The sequence below is a fragment of the Lynx rufus genome, unplaced genomic scaffold (genome assembly GCF_022079265.1).
Source record: "Lynx rufus isolate CCGP_SWC_20201006 ecotype Redwood Valley unplaced genomic scaffold, mLynRuf1.p SCAF_8, whole genome shotgun sequence".
Lineage (NCBI taxonomy): Eukaryota > Metazoa > Chordata > Mammalia > Carnivora > Felidae > Lynx > Lynx rufus.
Window position 1 is genome coordinate 133,755,940 of NW_025814896.1, and position 17,841 is coordinate 133,773,780.

General features: G+C 43.5%; 1 protein-coding gene and 1 non-coding gene across 3 annotated transcripts in view; one reads left to right on the forward strand and one right to left on the reverse strand.

The window, feature by feature from the left end:
- TAF1B (TATA-box binding protein associated factor, RNA polymerase I subunit B) overlaps nucleotides 1–17,841 on the reverse strand; it is a 67,175-nt gene that overhangs the window by 35,526 nt on the left and 13,808 nt on the right. For both annotated transcript variants that reach the window (XM_047068972.1, XM_047068971.1), the window contains exons 6-8: nucleotides 15,434–15,587; nucleotides 9,837–9,993; nucleotides 3,828–3,927 (exon numbers count right to left, since the gene is read on the reverse strand). In XM_047068972.1, coding sequence (XP_046924928.1) covers nucleotides 3,828–3,927; nucleotides 9,837–9,993; nucleotides 15,434–15,587 — 411 coding nt within the window. The remainder of the gene's footprint in view (nucleotides 1–3,827; nucleotides 3,928–9,836; nucleotides 9,994–15,433; nucleotides 15,588–17,841) is intronic.
- TRNAQ-UUG (transfer RNA glutamine (anticodon UUG)) lies at nucleotides 5,245–5,329 on the forward strand. Its single transcript has one exon. It is a non-coding gene; the product is annotated as a tRNA-Gln (tRNA).

Consider the following 17,841-nt stretch of genomic DNA (forward strand, 5'->3'; position numbering starts at 1 on the left):
TCAGAGGAAAAGCTTTTCCATCCTGAGACCTAGAAGGTGTGTCCATTTCAACGTCTGTGATTCACCTGCACTTTGAACAGACCATGTCAAATAATCCTCACGAAAACCCTAATGAAGTAGGTGTTTACTTATTCCCAAATCACATCTTTTCTTAGGCCTGTTTCCTTATTGAAAAACTAAGAAAAGTGGACTAAGTGATCTATAAATTTTCCTCCAGTTTTAATATTTCATGATCCATATAAAAGATCCCAGTGTCTATTTCTAAGAAGCTTACGATGTGGTTAGGGAGTTAAATACAAGTAAATAATTTTAGGCACTAGCAAGAAGTACAAATAACCTCAACCAAGCAAAATTATCGACATAACTTGAGTGGTGAATGGTTCTGAGAAATCAGGTTAAAGCCCAGTCAGTTAGGATGTAAGACACAGAACATACTGAAGATTAAGGAAGACAAGACAGAAAGGGAGAGGAGACGGAAAGAGGGGAGAAGCGGGGGGTAGGTGGGAAGAAGGGAGGGAAAGAGAAAGAGAATTTTTTATTACCCAAGACTACACTGGGGTGATTAATGCAAAAATGCTGAGTTCCATTGGTCCCTCTAGAAAAACCACACAAATATAAAGACACAGACTGAGAATTACCAAGCTAAATGTCTTTTCCTTTCAGTGGAACACTTGAACAAGGCTCAGAAAACTAACCATGAACAATTTTTTAGCAGTTAAATTTGAAATTACTAATTAATGAATTACACAGATTTTCAAATCAATTATTTTTTTGAGGTTTATTTATTTACTTTTGAGTGAGAGACAGAGAGAACAAGCAGGGGAGGGGCACAGAGACACAGAATCCAAAGCAGGCTCTGACAGCTCAGAGCCTGACACGGGGCTCAAACCCACGAACTGTGAGATCATGACCTGAGGTTTGTGGGTTCGAGTCCCACGCCGGGCTCTGTGCTGACAGCTCGGATTCTGTCTCCCTCCCTCTCTGCCCCTCCCCTGCTTCCTGCTTGTGTTCTCTCTCTCTCAAAAATAAATAAACGTTAACAACAACAACAACAACAAAAGATGAAAAACCCATCAACCTTGAGTGCAGGCTAGTTCTGAAACTAAAAACTTGAGACAAACAGGGCTCCTAAGGTGGTAGGAACATCTTCTACTTTGTAAATATCTCCTTGATTTTACTCAAGTTCAGTTCCTCCACCACACCTCTGGCAAATTAGCTGGGGTCCGGAGTGTGGACTGGAAAAACAGGATGTGTCCTCTTGTCCCCAGTCCTCTAAATAAATTACCACAACCCTCCAGTCACGGAATGAATAAGTCACAGGAAGAAACGTACAGCATAGGGACTACAGCCAGTGATATTGTAATAGTGCTGTAACGGGGCGCCCGGATGGCTCAGTCGGTTGGGCCTCTGACTTCGGCTCAGGTCATGGCCTCACGGTCCGTGGGTTCGAGCCCCGCGTCGGGCTCTGTGCTGACAGCTCGGAGCCTGGAGTCTGCTTCGGGTTCTGTGTCTCCCTCTCTCTCTGCCCCTCCCCCGCTCAAGCTCTGTCTCTGTCTCTCTCAAAAATAAACGTTAAAGAAAAATGTAATAGTGCTGTATGGTGACAGACGGCGGCTATGCTTGCGGTGAGCACCGCGAAATGGACAGACGTGCCAAATCACCACGCTGTATACCTGACACTAATGTCACACCGTACGTCAACTGTACTCAAATTTAAAATTTTTTTAAATTAAAAATAAAAATACGTGATCACAACCCTGCCCAATCGGAGAAACAGACTAACCTGCCTTTTCATAAAGACCTATCTCCCAGGAAGGCCACTCTGGCCGGCCAGCCTGTGCTTCGTGCCAGGACACATGACCCACACGGGCACTTCCAGCCCAGATCATCCTCCCGTCAGACCCCCTCTCCCCTGCCTTCCGGTTTCGGGTGCCATCTCCACCACAGGGCCACCTCTCGGTTTTGGTAACCAGTCCGGAGCTTCTTCGCTGCCTCAATGACCTACTTCCACTTCCTGTCCCCGCGTCTCATCCAATGCTCCCTGCGTGGCGGGGTCCCACATTTGTCTCGCTCCAAACTAAGGCTACCTTGGCCATGCTGGACTATGGTCAGAGTGAGAGTGCCAGGCAAGTTGCCTAATAGCTCTGTGCCTCAGTTTCCTCATCTGTAAAATCAGGGTAGTAATAATATGTACTTCACAGGATGGGCCTGAATAATCAAGGAGTTCATAAAATATGTAAAACGGGGCCTGGTACATAATAAGTGCTACCGCTATTATTATTTCTTCTTTGTCTCTTCCAGGTTCAGTGCTGGCTGCAACCATGCCCTCCTTCCTTGTGCTGCCCGTGGACGCACACCACCGCAAGTCCAAGTGCACGAGGGACTCGTCTCCTCTCTCCTGGAGATGGAATAAACGGTGACGACACAGAGGCAGCACAGGGAACCCGCCTGCGAACTTGCTTCCTCTCTTTTTTTTTTTTTTTTTTGCTTCCTCTCTTTAAATCCACAGGACCTGCTCCTGCACAACTGGTGCTGAAAGTGGAGCCATTTCTGGTTTAAAACTCTAATGTTCCCTGCAGATCACTCGTAGTGACCAATATTCTAAATTCAATGCAGATGTAAAATGTTACGGTCTTGTGCAAGCTTGTTTATCTGCATTTCCAATCATCCATTCACTTCTGGCTCAATGCTTCAAAATCAGTACTTTACATAATTGTGTTTTCATAGCACCTACTTCAGTGTTTCGAAGAACCAGCGTAAAAAGGAGGGCAGAGCGGCAGGCGAACAGAGCCCAAGATGACACAGTGAGGAAGAGGCTGCAAGTTCGGTAGCTCCAAGCCGGAGACTGCCGACTGTATGGCCTTGGCATTCGTTCTGTCTCCCCGAGCTGTTTGCTGAGATGTAAAATTGGGATGACAGTGAACCAGACTTATGCAGGGGTTTAGTAAGGATCACAAATGTCTCTTGAATGAAACCACAGACGATGTAAGGTGGTGAAGGTTGGGAAGGCTATAGCAATAATTCCTTAAGTGGGTAAACAGACGATAATAGTTATAGTTAGGATCCTGCAAACCTTCTGATGAAGAACAAAGAGAAGATAATCTGAGCACTATAAACAGTGATAAAGACTCCTAATTAAAGGGACAGAAGCCCTTCCACGGGAGACATCTGAAGACGGATCTAGAAAAAGACTAACAAGCAAAGGACTGAAAATTGCACCTCTTGAAACAAGATAACAGGGGCGCCTGGGTGGCGCAGTCGGTTGAGCGTCCGACTTCAGCCAGGTCACGATCTCGCGGTCCGTGAGTTCGAGCCCTGCGTCGGGCTCTGGGCTGATGGCTCAGAGCCTGGAGCCTGTTTCCGATTCTGTGTCTCCCTCTGTCTCTGCCCCTCCCCATTCATGCTCTGTCTCTCTCTGTCCCAAAAATAAATAAACGTTGAAAAAAAAAATTAAAAAAAAAGAAACAAGATAATAACTTTCTTCTCTTTTTCTCAAAAGCAACATAGTATGCAAATAACAAAAAACATTTTTTTAACTTGAGATTACCTAAAGGTCTCTACATAACACTTCTAAAGTTCAGTCTTAACAATATACCTATTGGCAGTACGCACACCTCACACTATAGCTGTCTTTTCAGGATACCCTAAAGGATTAGAAGAAACCGCGCGAGGAAAATAAATTATGACAAACGGGCAGAACAAAAACTAGATGCCAGTTTTTAAAAAACTCCCGACACCAAAGAGTAAGGCAGGAAAGGAATACAAATCACCATACTGTTTTTGTGTCTTATTAGTGACCACCAAGTAAAAAAAAGAAAATAACTTGCCTCTATAGCAAAGATTCCTTTGTCACGCCCATATAATTTCATCTCTTCTGGAAAATGCTGAAAAGCATTTATGTAAGGAATATGTCCCTCTTCAACAAATCTGTATTTTGGAAAAGAAAGCTTCAGTAAGGAGTATGTACTGATTTCGCAAAGTAGACAAAAGGGCCGAAAACATCGTATTTCAAAGACAAGGTAAGACTCAGTTGAGAACGTCGTTTCTGTCACAAGATGATCAATCTGAAAATGTCAACGATTCTCTGTGCCCACGTGTGGAGAAAGCATTTAGCCAATTCTCTAATGATATCTTAAGCTTCTAAATAGATTAAGTCTTTCTAAGAAGTATGTGTCCTACTTGTCAACTCACCACCAGGCTTGCAGACACGGCATCCTTCTACCCCTCGCTCCCCTCACAGGATTAGCATCTGCTCTTTTACGTTTTTTTTTTTTAATGTTTGTTTATTTTTGAGAGACAGAGGGAGACAGCATGAACGGGAGAAGGCAGAGAGAGAGGGAGGGAGACCCAGAATCGGAAGCAGGCTCCAGGCTCTGAACTGTCGGCACAGCGCGCGACACGGGGCTCGAACTCATGAGCTGTGAGATCATGACCTGAGCTGAAGTCGGACATTCAACCGACTGAGCCACCGGGCGCCCCAGCATCTGCTCTTTTAAATCACTTCCTCAGGGAGACCTTCCTGGACCCATTTTCCTCATTAGAACAGCTCCCTTGTCTACCCTCCTGTCACCAGGACCTGCCATTGGAAATAATTAAGGGAAGGGACCTTGCCCATTTGCTTATCACTCCACCCCAATGTCCAGTACCCGGTAGCTGATCAAATATCTTGAGTAAATTATTGAGTTGAAGAAAATCGCACCTATATATGTATATAAATACACACACATATTTATTTACAATTCATTCATTAATTCAACAGAAATTTATCGAGAACTAAAACCCAGCACAATTCGAGGCTGTGGGCACATAGCAATGAACAAAACAGGAAAATACGCTTGTTCCCGAGGAGTTTTATGTCCCGTGAAAAGAGAGGACAAACAAAACAAACAAATGGGATCTACAGTCTGTCAAGTAGGAAAAGATGGTAAGGAGAAAACTAAAGCAGGGACGAGCGCAGAGTGAGGCCTGGGTTCTTGCAACCTGGGCCATATATACGTATGCACCTGTTAGACTTTTAAAATAGGAAAATGGTTAAGGAAAATAAGATAAAGACAGGAATAAATTAGTATACAAATGTTTTGGGTCAAAGTCTGCTGTTGCTAGAGCTAACCTGACATCTTTAGCCTTTTATGTGTTAAAGAATATTGATTCAACTTTAGTTTCAGATTAAAAATGTGATTTAACTTTTTAGTCTACTGAAAGTTGAGAATTAAGTAGTATGTAAAAACGGTGCTTTGTGGGGGTGCCCGGGTGGCTCAGTTGGTTGAGCGTCTGACTTTGGCTCAGGTCATGATCCCACGGTTCATGGGTTCGAGCCCCACGTCGGGCTCTGTGCTCACAGCTCGGAGCCTGCTTCGGATTCAATGTCTCCCCCTCTCTCTCTGCCCCTCCCCCACTCGTGTTCTCTTTCTTTCTCTCTCTCTCTCTCAAAAATAAATAAACGTTTAAAAAAATGGTGTTTTGTGGAGTTTAATGATAAAGCAGGCTTCTTTGGAGCAGCTCTATAGGGAAAACCACCCTCACCTAGTGTTCCTTCATTTCTTTCATTTACAAAAAGTGTTTGTGCATAGTGATCGGTATTCAATTATTTTGGAACTACATTCTTGGTTTCTTATATACAGGGCATATTACATGCTTATCATTTTTATAACTATGTAGTATTCCATGATGTGAATATATTCTTAATTTATGTAGTCATCCCCGCTATGTGATAATACATTTACGACAGCCCCGGGTGAGGGTTAGTTCAGAGGGAATAAGACCTGAAGAGCCCCCACCATGGTCCTAGCAGGACAGACAGATGGCTGTGGATGAGCCAGTACGGACAGTGCCGCAGTGTCCTACAGAGGCACATGCTCGGTGCTGTAGGAGCACAGGAAGGAATATAAACCTGACCAGGGGAAACCGAGACATCCACACAGAGCAGGTTTTGGCCATCTGGGGTTTTAACAATCTTCACCATTTCTAAGAGTGCTGCTCATGACCTCTTTCCAAGTTTTGTGGGTTTTTAATTTTTTTTCTTTCAGAAAAATATAGAACTTTTCCAAAAAAAGAGTCTGAATCAATCCAGGAAGCTGACGGAGGAATTGCCAGAGACCCAAAGCCTCCCATATGCCCCTCCTGACCACGTTCGCTGAAAACAGAGTCTCTATTTATAATTGGGAGGTGGTATTTTCCAAAAGTTTTAATCTGTGACAGGTTGGAAGTTTAACAAATTGGTTCTCCATCACAGATCATTTAAGAAGTAATGCATCGGCGTTAAGCCGGGTCCACCTGCAAAACATCCGGAGCCCATGCACCGTGTTCCATTTCTGTTGCCACCACCCTAATCCAAACCACTGTCTCTTGCTTGAAATACAGCAAAAGATCTCCCAGTCCCTCTGCTTCCACCTCTGCCTACCTAGAATCCATTTTCCTCAGAGCTGCCCGAACGGTCAGAAAACGTCTCCCCTGCTAAAATCTTCCAGGCGCTTGCTATCACACTTAAAAGCCAAATTCCTAATGAGTGTGGGGTTTCCTTCTAGAGTGACGATTATCCTCCGGAAATAGAGGTGATGGTTGCACAACCTTGTAAATATACTCAAAACCCCTGAATTGCACATTTAAAAGGGTGAACGTTATTGTATGTGAATAATACCTCAATTAAAAAAAAACCCCAAACTCCTACCCTGGCTTACAAAGATCTGGTCCCTGCTTATTATCTCCCTGTCCTCATCCTCCTACGACTCCTTCAAATTCTTACTCCCGTCACACGGGCCTCCTCTGCTCCTTAATCACACAGACCGTGCTCTTGCTTTGGGCCCTGGCACCCACGACCTCCCTCGACTTGGAGTTCTAGTATTTCTGATACTCACTGCTGCTCTACTCCCATTCAGAGCGCTTCTCAGTGAGGCCTTCCCTCATGGCCAGTCTACAGTAGCCATCATCTGACTGCAATCTTCCACACAGCACTTCACTCGTCATTTTTCATTTATTTCAATGCTCATCTGTTTCCTCCTCTGGTCTCGAGCTTCACGAGAGCAGGGACTTGTTCTGTATGGCTCACAACTGTAATTCAAGGGTCTAGACTCTAGAATAACCCCTACGTCGAGTAGGCATTCAAGAAATATTTGTGGAATGAATGCATGTTGGCTATTTTTATTTATTACTATTGTTACCGCTGGGGGAGTAGGCAGGCTTCTTTAAAGGCTGCCTTAAGATTTATGAATTTATTCTAAGGACTACAGATGCTGCTAAAGGATTAAACCAAGCAGTGACACGTAGGACGAGTATAAGAAATATGGGTACTGGGGCCAGGCTAGTAATGCATTTCCTTCAAATCAATGTTCTTTAAATACTTTTCCAAGTTTGGCAGTAGTTCTCCAGCTTTAGCACCCATGAGACTCCCCAGGATGGCTTATTAAAACAGAGGCTACCAGGCCCTACCCCCAGAGTTTCTGATCCAGAAGGTTAGAATGGGTTAGAATTTGGTTAGAATTTGCATCCCTAACAAGTTCTCAGGTGATGCTGTTGCTGCCGGTCAAGGGACCACACTTTGAGAACCTGTGACTTGGAGCTCCTTCTCTGAGAAAAATAGAGAAAGAGGATCAGTGGCAGCTATCTCCTTTCCTTTTGCCCCAGGTAATTAGGCTCGGTTCCCAAATTTGTATGTCCCACAGAGCAAAATAAAAGCCCTCCAGCCAACTAGATCCAATCTCCTTGAAGGTACTTCAGAAATCTCCTTTAAGGGAGGGGAGGGAGGAGGGAGAATGAAGGAGGGAGAGGGAGAGAGACAAATGTGTAGGATCTTGCCCCCATCCTTCCAAACACATATAATATTCTCCCTAAGAAGAATTACCGGTGAGTACTATTTTCTACATCTTGTGAGATCTCTAGCAGTCTTGTTACTCCCTTACAGATTGCCCTGGGTAGCCGGACGGCCCCTTTACTCAACTGGGTAGCTGGACAGCCCCTTTATCCAACTGGGTAGTTGGACAGCTCCTTTACCCAAGTGGGTAGTTGGACAGCCCCTTCACCCAACTCTAGCGACGTGATTTGATTGTTGTTTCTGGGTTATCGAAAGGAAAATAGAGAGACTGTAGACACGGGACCCCCTTGGGAGGTTGCTAAGTAATCCGGGTGGATTCCAGAGGGGATGGGGAGAAATGTGGTTTCAAGTATGACTGACAGGATGTAATGACTGACTGCAGACGTGGAGAAAGGAAAGAGTCAAGGATTCTGAGGTTTCTGGATAGGAAGAAACGGAGTGCATGGTATTTACGAAGGAAGAAAACACGGAGAGAGAGCTGAATGAAAGACGAAACTCTTTCCGCCATGCTGAGTTTGAGATACCGTAAAGACACCCCAGTAGTGTCCAACAGGCAACTGTATGTATGAATAGACGGGTCTGACCCTCGCTAGACAAGTCTGGGCTGCAGATATAAATTTGGGTGGTGGCATCATCATATAGATGGTAATTAAAGCCTTGAGAGAAGATGAGGTCACCCAGTGAAGGCATATGGAGCAAGGTGAGGTTTTTAACTTAACAGTAAAATTCACTGAATAATGGGCTATCTGCATGCAGAGTTAATCACCCCTGAGAAAAGCCTTGTTATTTGGTTGATGTGGCCAAACTCAAAGGCACTATCATCATTTACTGGAGGCATTTTATTTAATCAAAGGGCCTAGTACCGATGATGGTGATGAAGACAACGAAACAATAATAACTAGCATTGAGTTCTTATTATGTGCCAGGCACTGTGGTGAGTGCTTTTCGTGGACTGCTCATTACTGGAAGTGGTTACAACTCTGTGAGGTAGATATTATTATTATTAGCTCCGTTTCACCAGTGATGAAACAGAGGCAAAGAAAATTTAATAATTTACTCAAGGTCACATATAAGCGGCATAGCCAGGATTCAAACCCAGGAGTCTGGTTCTAAACCTATGCTCTTAAAATCACTCTACACACGGATTAAACCTAATGCTATTGTTTAGAATATATATATAGGGGGTGCCTGGGTGGCTCGGTCGGTTAAGCGTCCAACTTCGGCTCAGGTCATGATCTCGTGGTCCGTGAGCTCCAACCCCGCATCGGGCTCTGTGTTGACAGCTCAGAGCCTGGAGCCTGCTTCGGATTCTGTGTCTCCCTCTCTCTCTGCCCCTCCCCTGCTCATGCTGTCTCTCTCTCCATCTCAAAACAAATAAATAAACATTAAAAAAAAATAGAATATATATATAAAGCAAGAGAGATATTAACACGCTAATGATTTTCGCACATCCTCTATTTAATGAGAAAGGCTTACACACAATGCCCTAATTTACTCATTAACTATAAAACACTGTAAATTATCTTGAAAAATGTAAATACTGGCCATCTACTAACAGGTTTTCCTAGTAGTTTTGTTTTCAATTTATCTTATAAACACAGACAACCTATATTTTAGCTTTTGACGGCACCAATGTATGCGTTGGAGTAACTACTAGTAACCATATTCGCCAACGTAAAGGTCTTCTGCTCATCTTCTCTCTTAGAAATGCAAAATGCTTAATACCACTACTCAGGTACTGAAGTGTTACTTCTCATCTTCAAAGCATTCTACTCACAGTACATAATTAATTTTCCAACACACCGTGTAAGGTAAATACCATTATTTCACGTATATAAAGAAAGAAACGCAGGAGATGAGCCGCCGGCCCGGGGAGGGTTACAGTTCAGAATTGGAACCCAGGCTACCCAATCTTTCTGTTCTCTTCCTCAATTGAAGCCTCCTTGACAAATTCAAGATATCCAAAGGCTGTCCCCCCGTTCACACAGATAATCAGCAAAGACATCATCCTACGAGAGGCCCGGCTTACCTCAAAAGATCTGAGAGCGTAACTGTCTCTCTCTGCCACAGCAGTGACAGGTAGCAGAAGGCAAGTGTCCTCGGCACCGTCATCTTCACGATCCCCTTCTCCTTTCGCAGCGAATATTCCACTCCATCAAGAGATCCAGAACAGATGGATGCTGTTTCTTAAGAGATAAATGGAGATTTTTTTTTTTTTTTTTAAAGAGCAAATAACTATTTGGACAGCCAAAGAAGAAAAACCACAAAAAAATCCGAAGGGGCATTTTCAATATCTTAAAATCAAATTACCATTGATACAATCTTTACAAAGAGCAACTGGCAAAAAAGAGCAATGATGGTCTAGAGAAAATTGGCTAAAAAGGTTAACAATTGTTGGTTCTTTATGGGAGTGGGATGGGCTGAGATTCTAAAGAGGGACTTGACCTGCTTGAATGTTTTCATAGTGAACTGGAACAATTTTTCAGATAAGTAAAAGGAAAAACAATTACAGAGCAAAGCAAAGCAAACACTGTGTAAGTGCTTTGGTCCAGGCCCCAAGCTACGTGTCCCTTTTGTGTGAGGGGCTCTCCGAAACACCAGCCAGGACAGCACCTCCGCCCACTCCCATCCTCCAGGCACCCTTCCCCACAGGACGTTATCTGTCCTCGCTCCTTCCTTCAACACTCCCTCATCTCATTCTTTGTGCCCCTGTTCTAGGTCCGGGGAATGGACAGTGAACGGGGTCGCACATCGCTTGGAACTTAACATTCTAGCAACGGGAGATGGTTATTAAGGAGAAAAAAAAAAAAATTGCAACTGACAGATGGTGGTAAGGGCCACACAGGAAAATGGCAATGCAGGGGCATACAAAGTGATGGGAAGACAGAGTTCTGTGCTGACAGTGCGGTATCTGCTTGGGATGCGCGCTCTCTCTCTCTCTCTCTCCCCAACCCGTTGCTCTCGCTCTCAAAATAAAATAAACTTAAAAAAATATATATTTTTAATAAATAAAGTTTATTTAGTTTTGAGAGAGAAAAAGAGCTCGTGAGCGGGGGAGAGGTCGAGAGAGAGAATCCCAAGTGGACTCTGCACCGTCAGCATGGAGCCCGATGTGGGCCTCGAACTCACGAACCATGAGACCATGACCTGAGCCAAAGTTAAGAGTCGGACGCTTAACCGACTGAGCCACCTAGGTGCCCCAGCAATAAAATTGTAAAAGCTGGAAAGCATATGGACAGGTGATTACTGCCCTGGCAGCGTCGAGAAAGCTGGATTCGAAACCAGCGATAGGGAAAACCATAAACCGATGTAACTTTTCCCTGGGGACCTCTAAAGAAAGCTCCAGAATCGGTTAAATCTTGGAAACCGGGTGAAGGTGGGTCTAACACCAGAAAGATTACTTGAAAGTCTGATTGAGAAGCAGTCAGACACTCAGAGTCATATGCCAACCCCATCTGGCAAATGCCTGCGCCTTCCCAATCTGGGCAGAAAATTGTTAAGTTTCTTCTCTGGAAAGAGTAAAATGAAGGGGTCTCTGGAACAGGGCATATATCAGTCATACATACAGTTGAGAGCAGGATATTATGAAAAACAGCAGGATGAAGTGCAAGTGTGCATATTGAGTACTGAGACAGCCCCCACCCCCACCCCACATTCCTCTCAGGCCTTCTTCCCACCCAGTTCCTAGAACAGCCAGGATTACACCCTCCAAACAGATGACTCAAAGAGATTTCTCTTGAAAATCCTATCAGCTCAGGGGGAAAAGATTTAAAGATGATAATGCTGGAGGCCTGCTAAGAAAATAATCCAGCTAGATCATGCACAGTGCAACTAGCAAAACTCACTATGGATACGAGGCTTTCACTCAATTTTTCAGTCTCTTTAAAAAAATTTTTTTTAATGTTTTTATTTATTATTTGAGAGAGAGAGAAAGAGAGCAAGCAGGGGAGGGGCAGAGAGAGAGAGAGATACAGAATCTGAAGTAGGCTCCAAGCTTTGACTGTCAGCACAGAGCCCAATGTGGGGCTCGAACTCATGAACCGTGAGATCATAACCTGAGACAAAGCCGGGTACTTAACCGACTGAGCCACCCAGGCACCCCTTTCAGTCTCCATTCTTAAGAAGACCAGCCATATTAGCCTCATAAATATTTGAAGAAAACCTCTAATACAAGAAGCAGAGGACAAAACAAGTCGAGGTCAAATATTATCACTTATCATATCAATATCCTCAGGAAAATAAGAAAAGATGCTCCACAAAAACCAGGGAGTAAACCAGGAAAGATGAAATAGGGTCAAGGAAGTAAGGAACTTAACAAAAGGTAAGAGCATCTTCAGGATGGTGGTAAAGAGATCCCAAAGACAGCCTTGCATACGTTTAGGGATATTTCATTGTAGATTAGGGTGGGTCAGAAGCTCCACCAAGACTTCTTCTGAAGATGAAATTGGTAGAATATCTAAGAAATTGAGAGATTTTCAGAACTTGGAGGAAGTGTGGAGATACACTAATAATAAATTATAGATTAGTAATAAGTAAATAGAAAACTAAGCAAGTGACGACAATTATCAACTCTGAGGAAACCAAAGGATCTATGAAAAGTATAATCATAGCAAGTTACATAGCTCACACTAAATGCTGGGCTAGGAAAAAATTATAATCGTATTGGAAGACAGAGAAAAAGAAATGCACGATCGTGTGCTGGTGACTACATGGGGAAGGTACAGTGAGAAAGGTGTGAAAGAGCCAAGATTTATCTTCTGTAGTTGGAATTTAACAGCTAACGTCCAAAAGCAGAAATCAAGATGTCATACTATAAGCATATGCTATAGAGATATGGAGGTTACAGGGGCGCCTGGGTGGCTCAGTCGATTAAGCATCTGACTTCGGCTCAGATCATAATTTCACGGTTGGTGAGTTCAAGCCCCCCATCGGGCTCTGTGCTGACAGCTCAAAGCCTGGAGCCTACTTCAAATTCTGTGACTCCCTCTCTCTCTGCCCCTCCCCTGCTCACGCACTCTCTCTCTCTCTCAAAAATAAACTTTTTTTTTTTTTTTTTTGCGATATGGAGGTTGCAGAAGAGCTGAAAATGAATGTCTCTTGGGAACAGCATATTTAGGGGAAAAACAGACTACAATTTTTTTCATATCAAGCATTATAAATCTATTTGAATTACATGCATATAGAATTTTGATTAAAAATTTAAAGAATGTAGAAATAGTTTACATTTTCGCAAAAACAAAATACTACATCTCCCTTTCTCTCTATGTATACATGAATAAAAAACTTTCTGGAATGATCTACAGCAAAGTAGTTTGGTTTTGGATGGCACAATAACTGATGATTTTCTTTGTGACGCTCTGTATTTTATAGTTGTGAAATAAAGGTTGTATTAGTAGTCACTTTACAATGTAGAAACTAAAATAAAGCTCTAAGGATCACCATTTACTAAAAGCAAACACCAAAACAAAAACTCTTAACATAGAGAAATAATCTGGGGCACCTAGGTGGCTCAGTCGGTTAAACGTCCTACTTCAGCTCGGGTCATGATCTCACAGTTCGTAAGTTCGAGCCCCACATCGGGCTCTGTGCTGACAGCTCAGAGCCTGGAGCCTGCTTCACATTCTGTATCTCCCTCTCTCTCTGCCCCTCCCCTGCTCGTGCTCTGTCTCTCTCTCAAAAGTAAATAATGAACATTAAAAAAATTGTTTTTTAAATAAAAAAGACATAGGGAAACAATCATGGTACTCTAAAAGGCTTGGATTGGGGCGCCTGGGTGGCGCAGTTGGTTAAGCTTCCGACTTCAGCCAGGTCACGATCTCGCGGTCCGTGAGTTCGAGCCCCGCGTCGGGCTCTGGGCTGATGGCTCAGAGCCTGGAGCCTGTTTCCAATTCTGTGTCTCCCTCTCTCTCTGCCCCTCCCCCGTTCATGCTCTGTCTCTCTCTGTCCCAAAAATAAATAAACGTTGAAAAAAAAAAAATTTAAAAGGCTTGGATGACTTCAGACCTAGTCCTGGGGACAGTGGAGTGCAGGCCCACCTGAAAACATGGAAAGGAAACTCCAGAGATCCACCGCGGCCCAATTATTCTATGATTCTAACTTCTTTACTTCTTTGGACACAAAAAATAACTTGTCTGAGATCTGTGTCACTGTGCAGTCCAGCAAGTAATGCAGATATGCTGATAAAAGGAATTTGCTCTTTAGGGGGAACAGACTTGCAAAGAAGCAGTCCACACAAGAAATGCTTTGTTAAAAACCATATGTAATCATACAACCCAGATTTCCACAATCCCTAACACCAGACGATTTGGAAGCAATCTCCCAAAGAACTCTGTCAGCACACATCAAGATTCTAGTAATCTATAATAAGAGCCTGGTCCGTTCTCTGAGGTCTGTTTTCCACCATGTTTATTTTATTATTATTATTATTATTTTTAGTGTAGTGTAGAAACAATTAAAATCATGAGTAAATGTGTTGGGGAAGGTCTACACCTGTTACCTTAAATATACTCCTTATCTATTTTAAATTATGGAATTAAATCAGAAAGTGAAACTCACACACAATACGATAAATTTTGCTTCAGTCTATGATTAGAAGTCGGATATATCATCTTTGACTCTTACCAATCTTATCATTTCACTAAGACCTATCATTTCTCTGCTGCAACTTTTCTTTGGAAATTCTGAGCCCACACGTACGTGATCTTTATTGAGGTTCGTTCTTTCCGGATCCACTTATTGTTCAACACCCTTTAAAAATGACACAAAGGGGCGCCTGGGTGGCTCAGGCGTCCTACTCTTAATTTCGGCTCAGGTCATGATCTCATAGTTTTGTGAGTTCGACCCCTGCATCAGGCTCTGCGCTGACACTGAGGCGCCTGCTTAAGATTTTCCCTCTCTCTCTGCCCCTACCCCACTCGTGCTCTGTCTCTCTCAAAATAAATAAATAAACTTAAAAATTTTTAATAAATAAAAATCACATAAAAATACTCATGTGGAGACAATGTACCTTTTAAAAAAACTGCCCTAGGATTTCATTTAATTTACCTTTCTCCTAGCCATATGATTTACCAAGTCATTGCTTCTTGCTAGGCCACATTCCTTTTCTTGAAATACGAAAAGATTGGACTAAATTATTTTTTTAAGTTTTATTTTATTTTGAGAGAGAGAATGAGAGAGCGAGAGAGCGAGAGCGGGGGAGTGAAAGACAGAGAGAGGGAGAGAATATCCCAAGCAGACTCTGCACTGTCAGCACGGAGCTCGACTGGGGGCTTGAACTCACGAACTGTGAGATCATGACCTGAACCGAAGTGGGATGCTTAACTGACTGAGCCACCCAGGTGCCCCTGGACTAAAATTTTTTTTTTATATTTATTTATTTTTGAGAGAGAGAGTGCGAGCGAGCTAGGGAGGGGCAGAAGGAGGGGGAGACACAGAATCTGAAGCAAGCTGCAGGCTCTGAGCTGTCAATACAGAGCCCTACACGGGGCTTGAACTCACGGACTGTGAGATCATGACCTGAGCTGAAGTCGGAAGCTTAACTGAGCCACCCAGGTGCCCCTGAACTAAATTATTTTTAAGGTACATTACCAGCTTTAAAATTCTAGGTAGTCTGATTCTCACTTTTACCTGATTGTGATGCTTTGCTGATGGGGAAAGGCTTCTGAGCAAGGCCATCAGGCTGAGACTCTGTTCCACTTTCAACAAAAGAAGGGCAGCTGAAGTCACTCAGCAGCTCAGGCTCGCTATCCCAGTCTGAATGACTTTGGTTATCTTCTAATACCTATTTGCAAAATATACATAAAATTATTACACAGGAACTGAAAATGCAGTTAATTTCCACGAGCTTAACCAAGTCCTGCCCATCTGAAACACCATAAGGCAAACTACTCCAGAGAACTGCAACCATCTGCCAGGTTCCGAAGACCAAAAGACCTTACCCTCCACCAGGTGTCCCCTAGCAGCTCGTGGCGGTGCTCCCGGAGAAGGGCTGCAGACAAGGCTAAGCAAGGAAACAGGTTGCCAGCAGACACATCAGGCTTCCTTCTCCCTGTGACCAACATCTCCCTTGTAGCTCTAGCAGCTACACCAATGGGCACGTCGATAATGACCCCATGCACAATGCTGGCTTATCTTCACTGAGCCTACCTGGGAATTTTCGCTTTGGATCTACGATAATGCCATTTCTCCTCCCTGGACTATCCTTTCTTCTCTATCTCTCCAATCCATTATTTACTCTATCATGCTGTCTCCCAACCAATTCTTCTTCCGAAGAGTTCTTGATTCCCTGAATTCCTGTGGCACTTTACTACTTATAACACTTAACCGACAAGGATATACTATCTCAGACCGTTGTTTAATTTTTCACACACGTATTGTTGAAATGTGGCTGGCTACATAAAGGCCTCATCAGCTGACATTACCTTGGGGAAACTGATCACACTCAAAAGGCCACATTATCAATTGTGCAGACCAAGAGACTCAATCTTAGGAAGAAGACGTAAGACTCATGTTAAGGAAACTCACAAGAGAATAAAGTAAAATCAATCAATCAATCAATCAATCAATCAGGGATGAGATGCTTGTGTCCTCTGTTATGCATTTCCCCTCTCTACAGGTAAGCATGAGACAAGGTACACAATAAAACTGGCAGATAAGCACGGACTCACTGAGAAAACCAAAGCAATCAGAAGACAATGTCCACAATCGTATGCAGGCGACCATCTGCCAGGAACTTGACCCTCTGTCGGATTCTTCTGGCAAACTATCCAAGCTCCCGTCTAAAAAGGCAGCTTCTCCCTCTGGGCACCCAATTCCACCCCGTCTACTCAAAGATTATCCCTCACTTCTACTGTCTCTCTCTCCATTGAAAATTTCTTCTCTCCTGGATCATTCCTATCAGTACACAAATACGCTATCATTTATCCCACTTAAAAAAACACACACACACAAAAAAACACCTTTCCTGGATTCCATCTACAACATAAATTCTTTATACTTTGCAGCTAAATGCCTTGGAAGAGTTATCCAGACTCACTGTCTCCAATTTCTCTCTTCCAAGTCTATCTTATACCCATTCTTGTCATTTTTAAACATCTTTTGCTTTGAGGGAGGGAGGGGCAGAGGGAAGAGGGAGAGAGAGTGGAGCCTGATGTGGGGCTCGATCCACGACCATGAGATCACGACCTGAGCAAAATCAAGCGTCCGCCACTTAACTTACTGAACCACCCAGGCACCCCTTAAGATTTTATTTTTGAGTAATCTCTCCACCCAACGTGGTGCTTGAACTCACAACCCCAAGACCAAGAGCTGCATACTCCACAGACTGAGCCAGCCAGGAACCCCTTTTATACGTCATTCTAATCAAACTTGTGGTCCTGCTACTCTACTCATCAATTTTTAGCCCTCTTCCTTCCTGGCCAGGCAGCAGTATTTCTCACAGTTGATCACTCCCCTCTTCTTGAAACTCTTTGTTCTTTCGTTTCCAGAATGCCCCCTCACTCTCCAACCTTCCTCCTAATTTACCAGTTCGTCCTCAGACTTCTTTGTTGATGTTGCTTTTATCCCAAACATCTTAACCCTAGAGCGGGCCAGAGCTCAGTCCTTGGTTCCTTTCTCTGTCTTTACTCCTCGATGATATCATCTGGTCTTGTGGTTTTAAATACTACCTACTATATTGTTTTTGATTCCAAAATGCTCTTCCCTTCCCCATGTTTTAATATCCCTGGCATCAGGGTGTTTCTTACAACCAATGGCATGTCACAGTTTGATTTACAGAATTATTTTCTTTCTCGGGGATATGTAAAATAATGGTGCATCTTCCAAATAATGGCATTTTAGATTTGATGATTGTAATACATATTGAGAACGTCCAGGGGAACCTGGGTGGCTCAGTCGTTTGAGCGTCCGGCTTCGGCTCAGGTCATGATCTTGCAGTTTGTGAGTTTGAGCCCCGCGTCAGGCTCTGTGCTGACAGCTCGGAGCCTGGAGCCATCTTCAGATTCTGTGTTCCCCTCTCTCTCCACCCCACTCCTGCT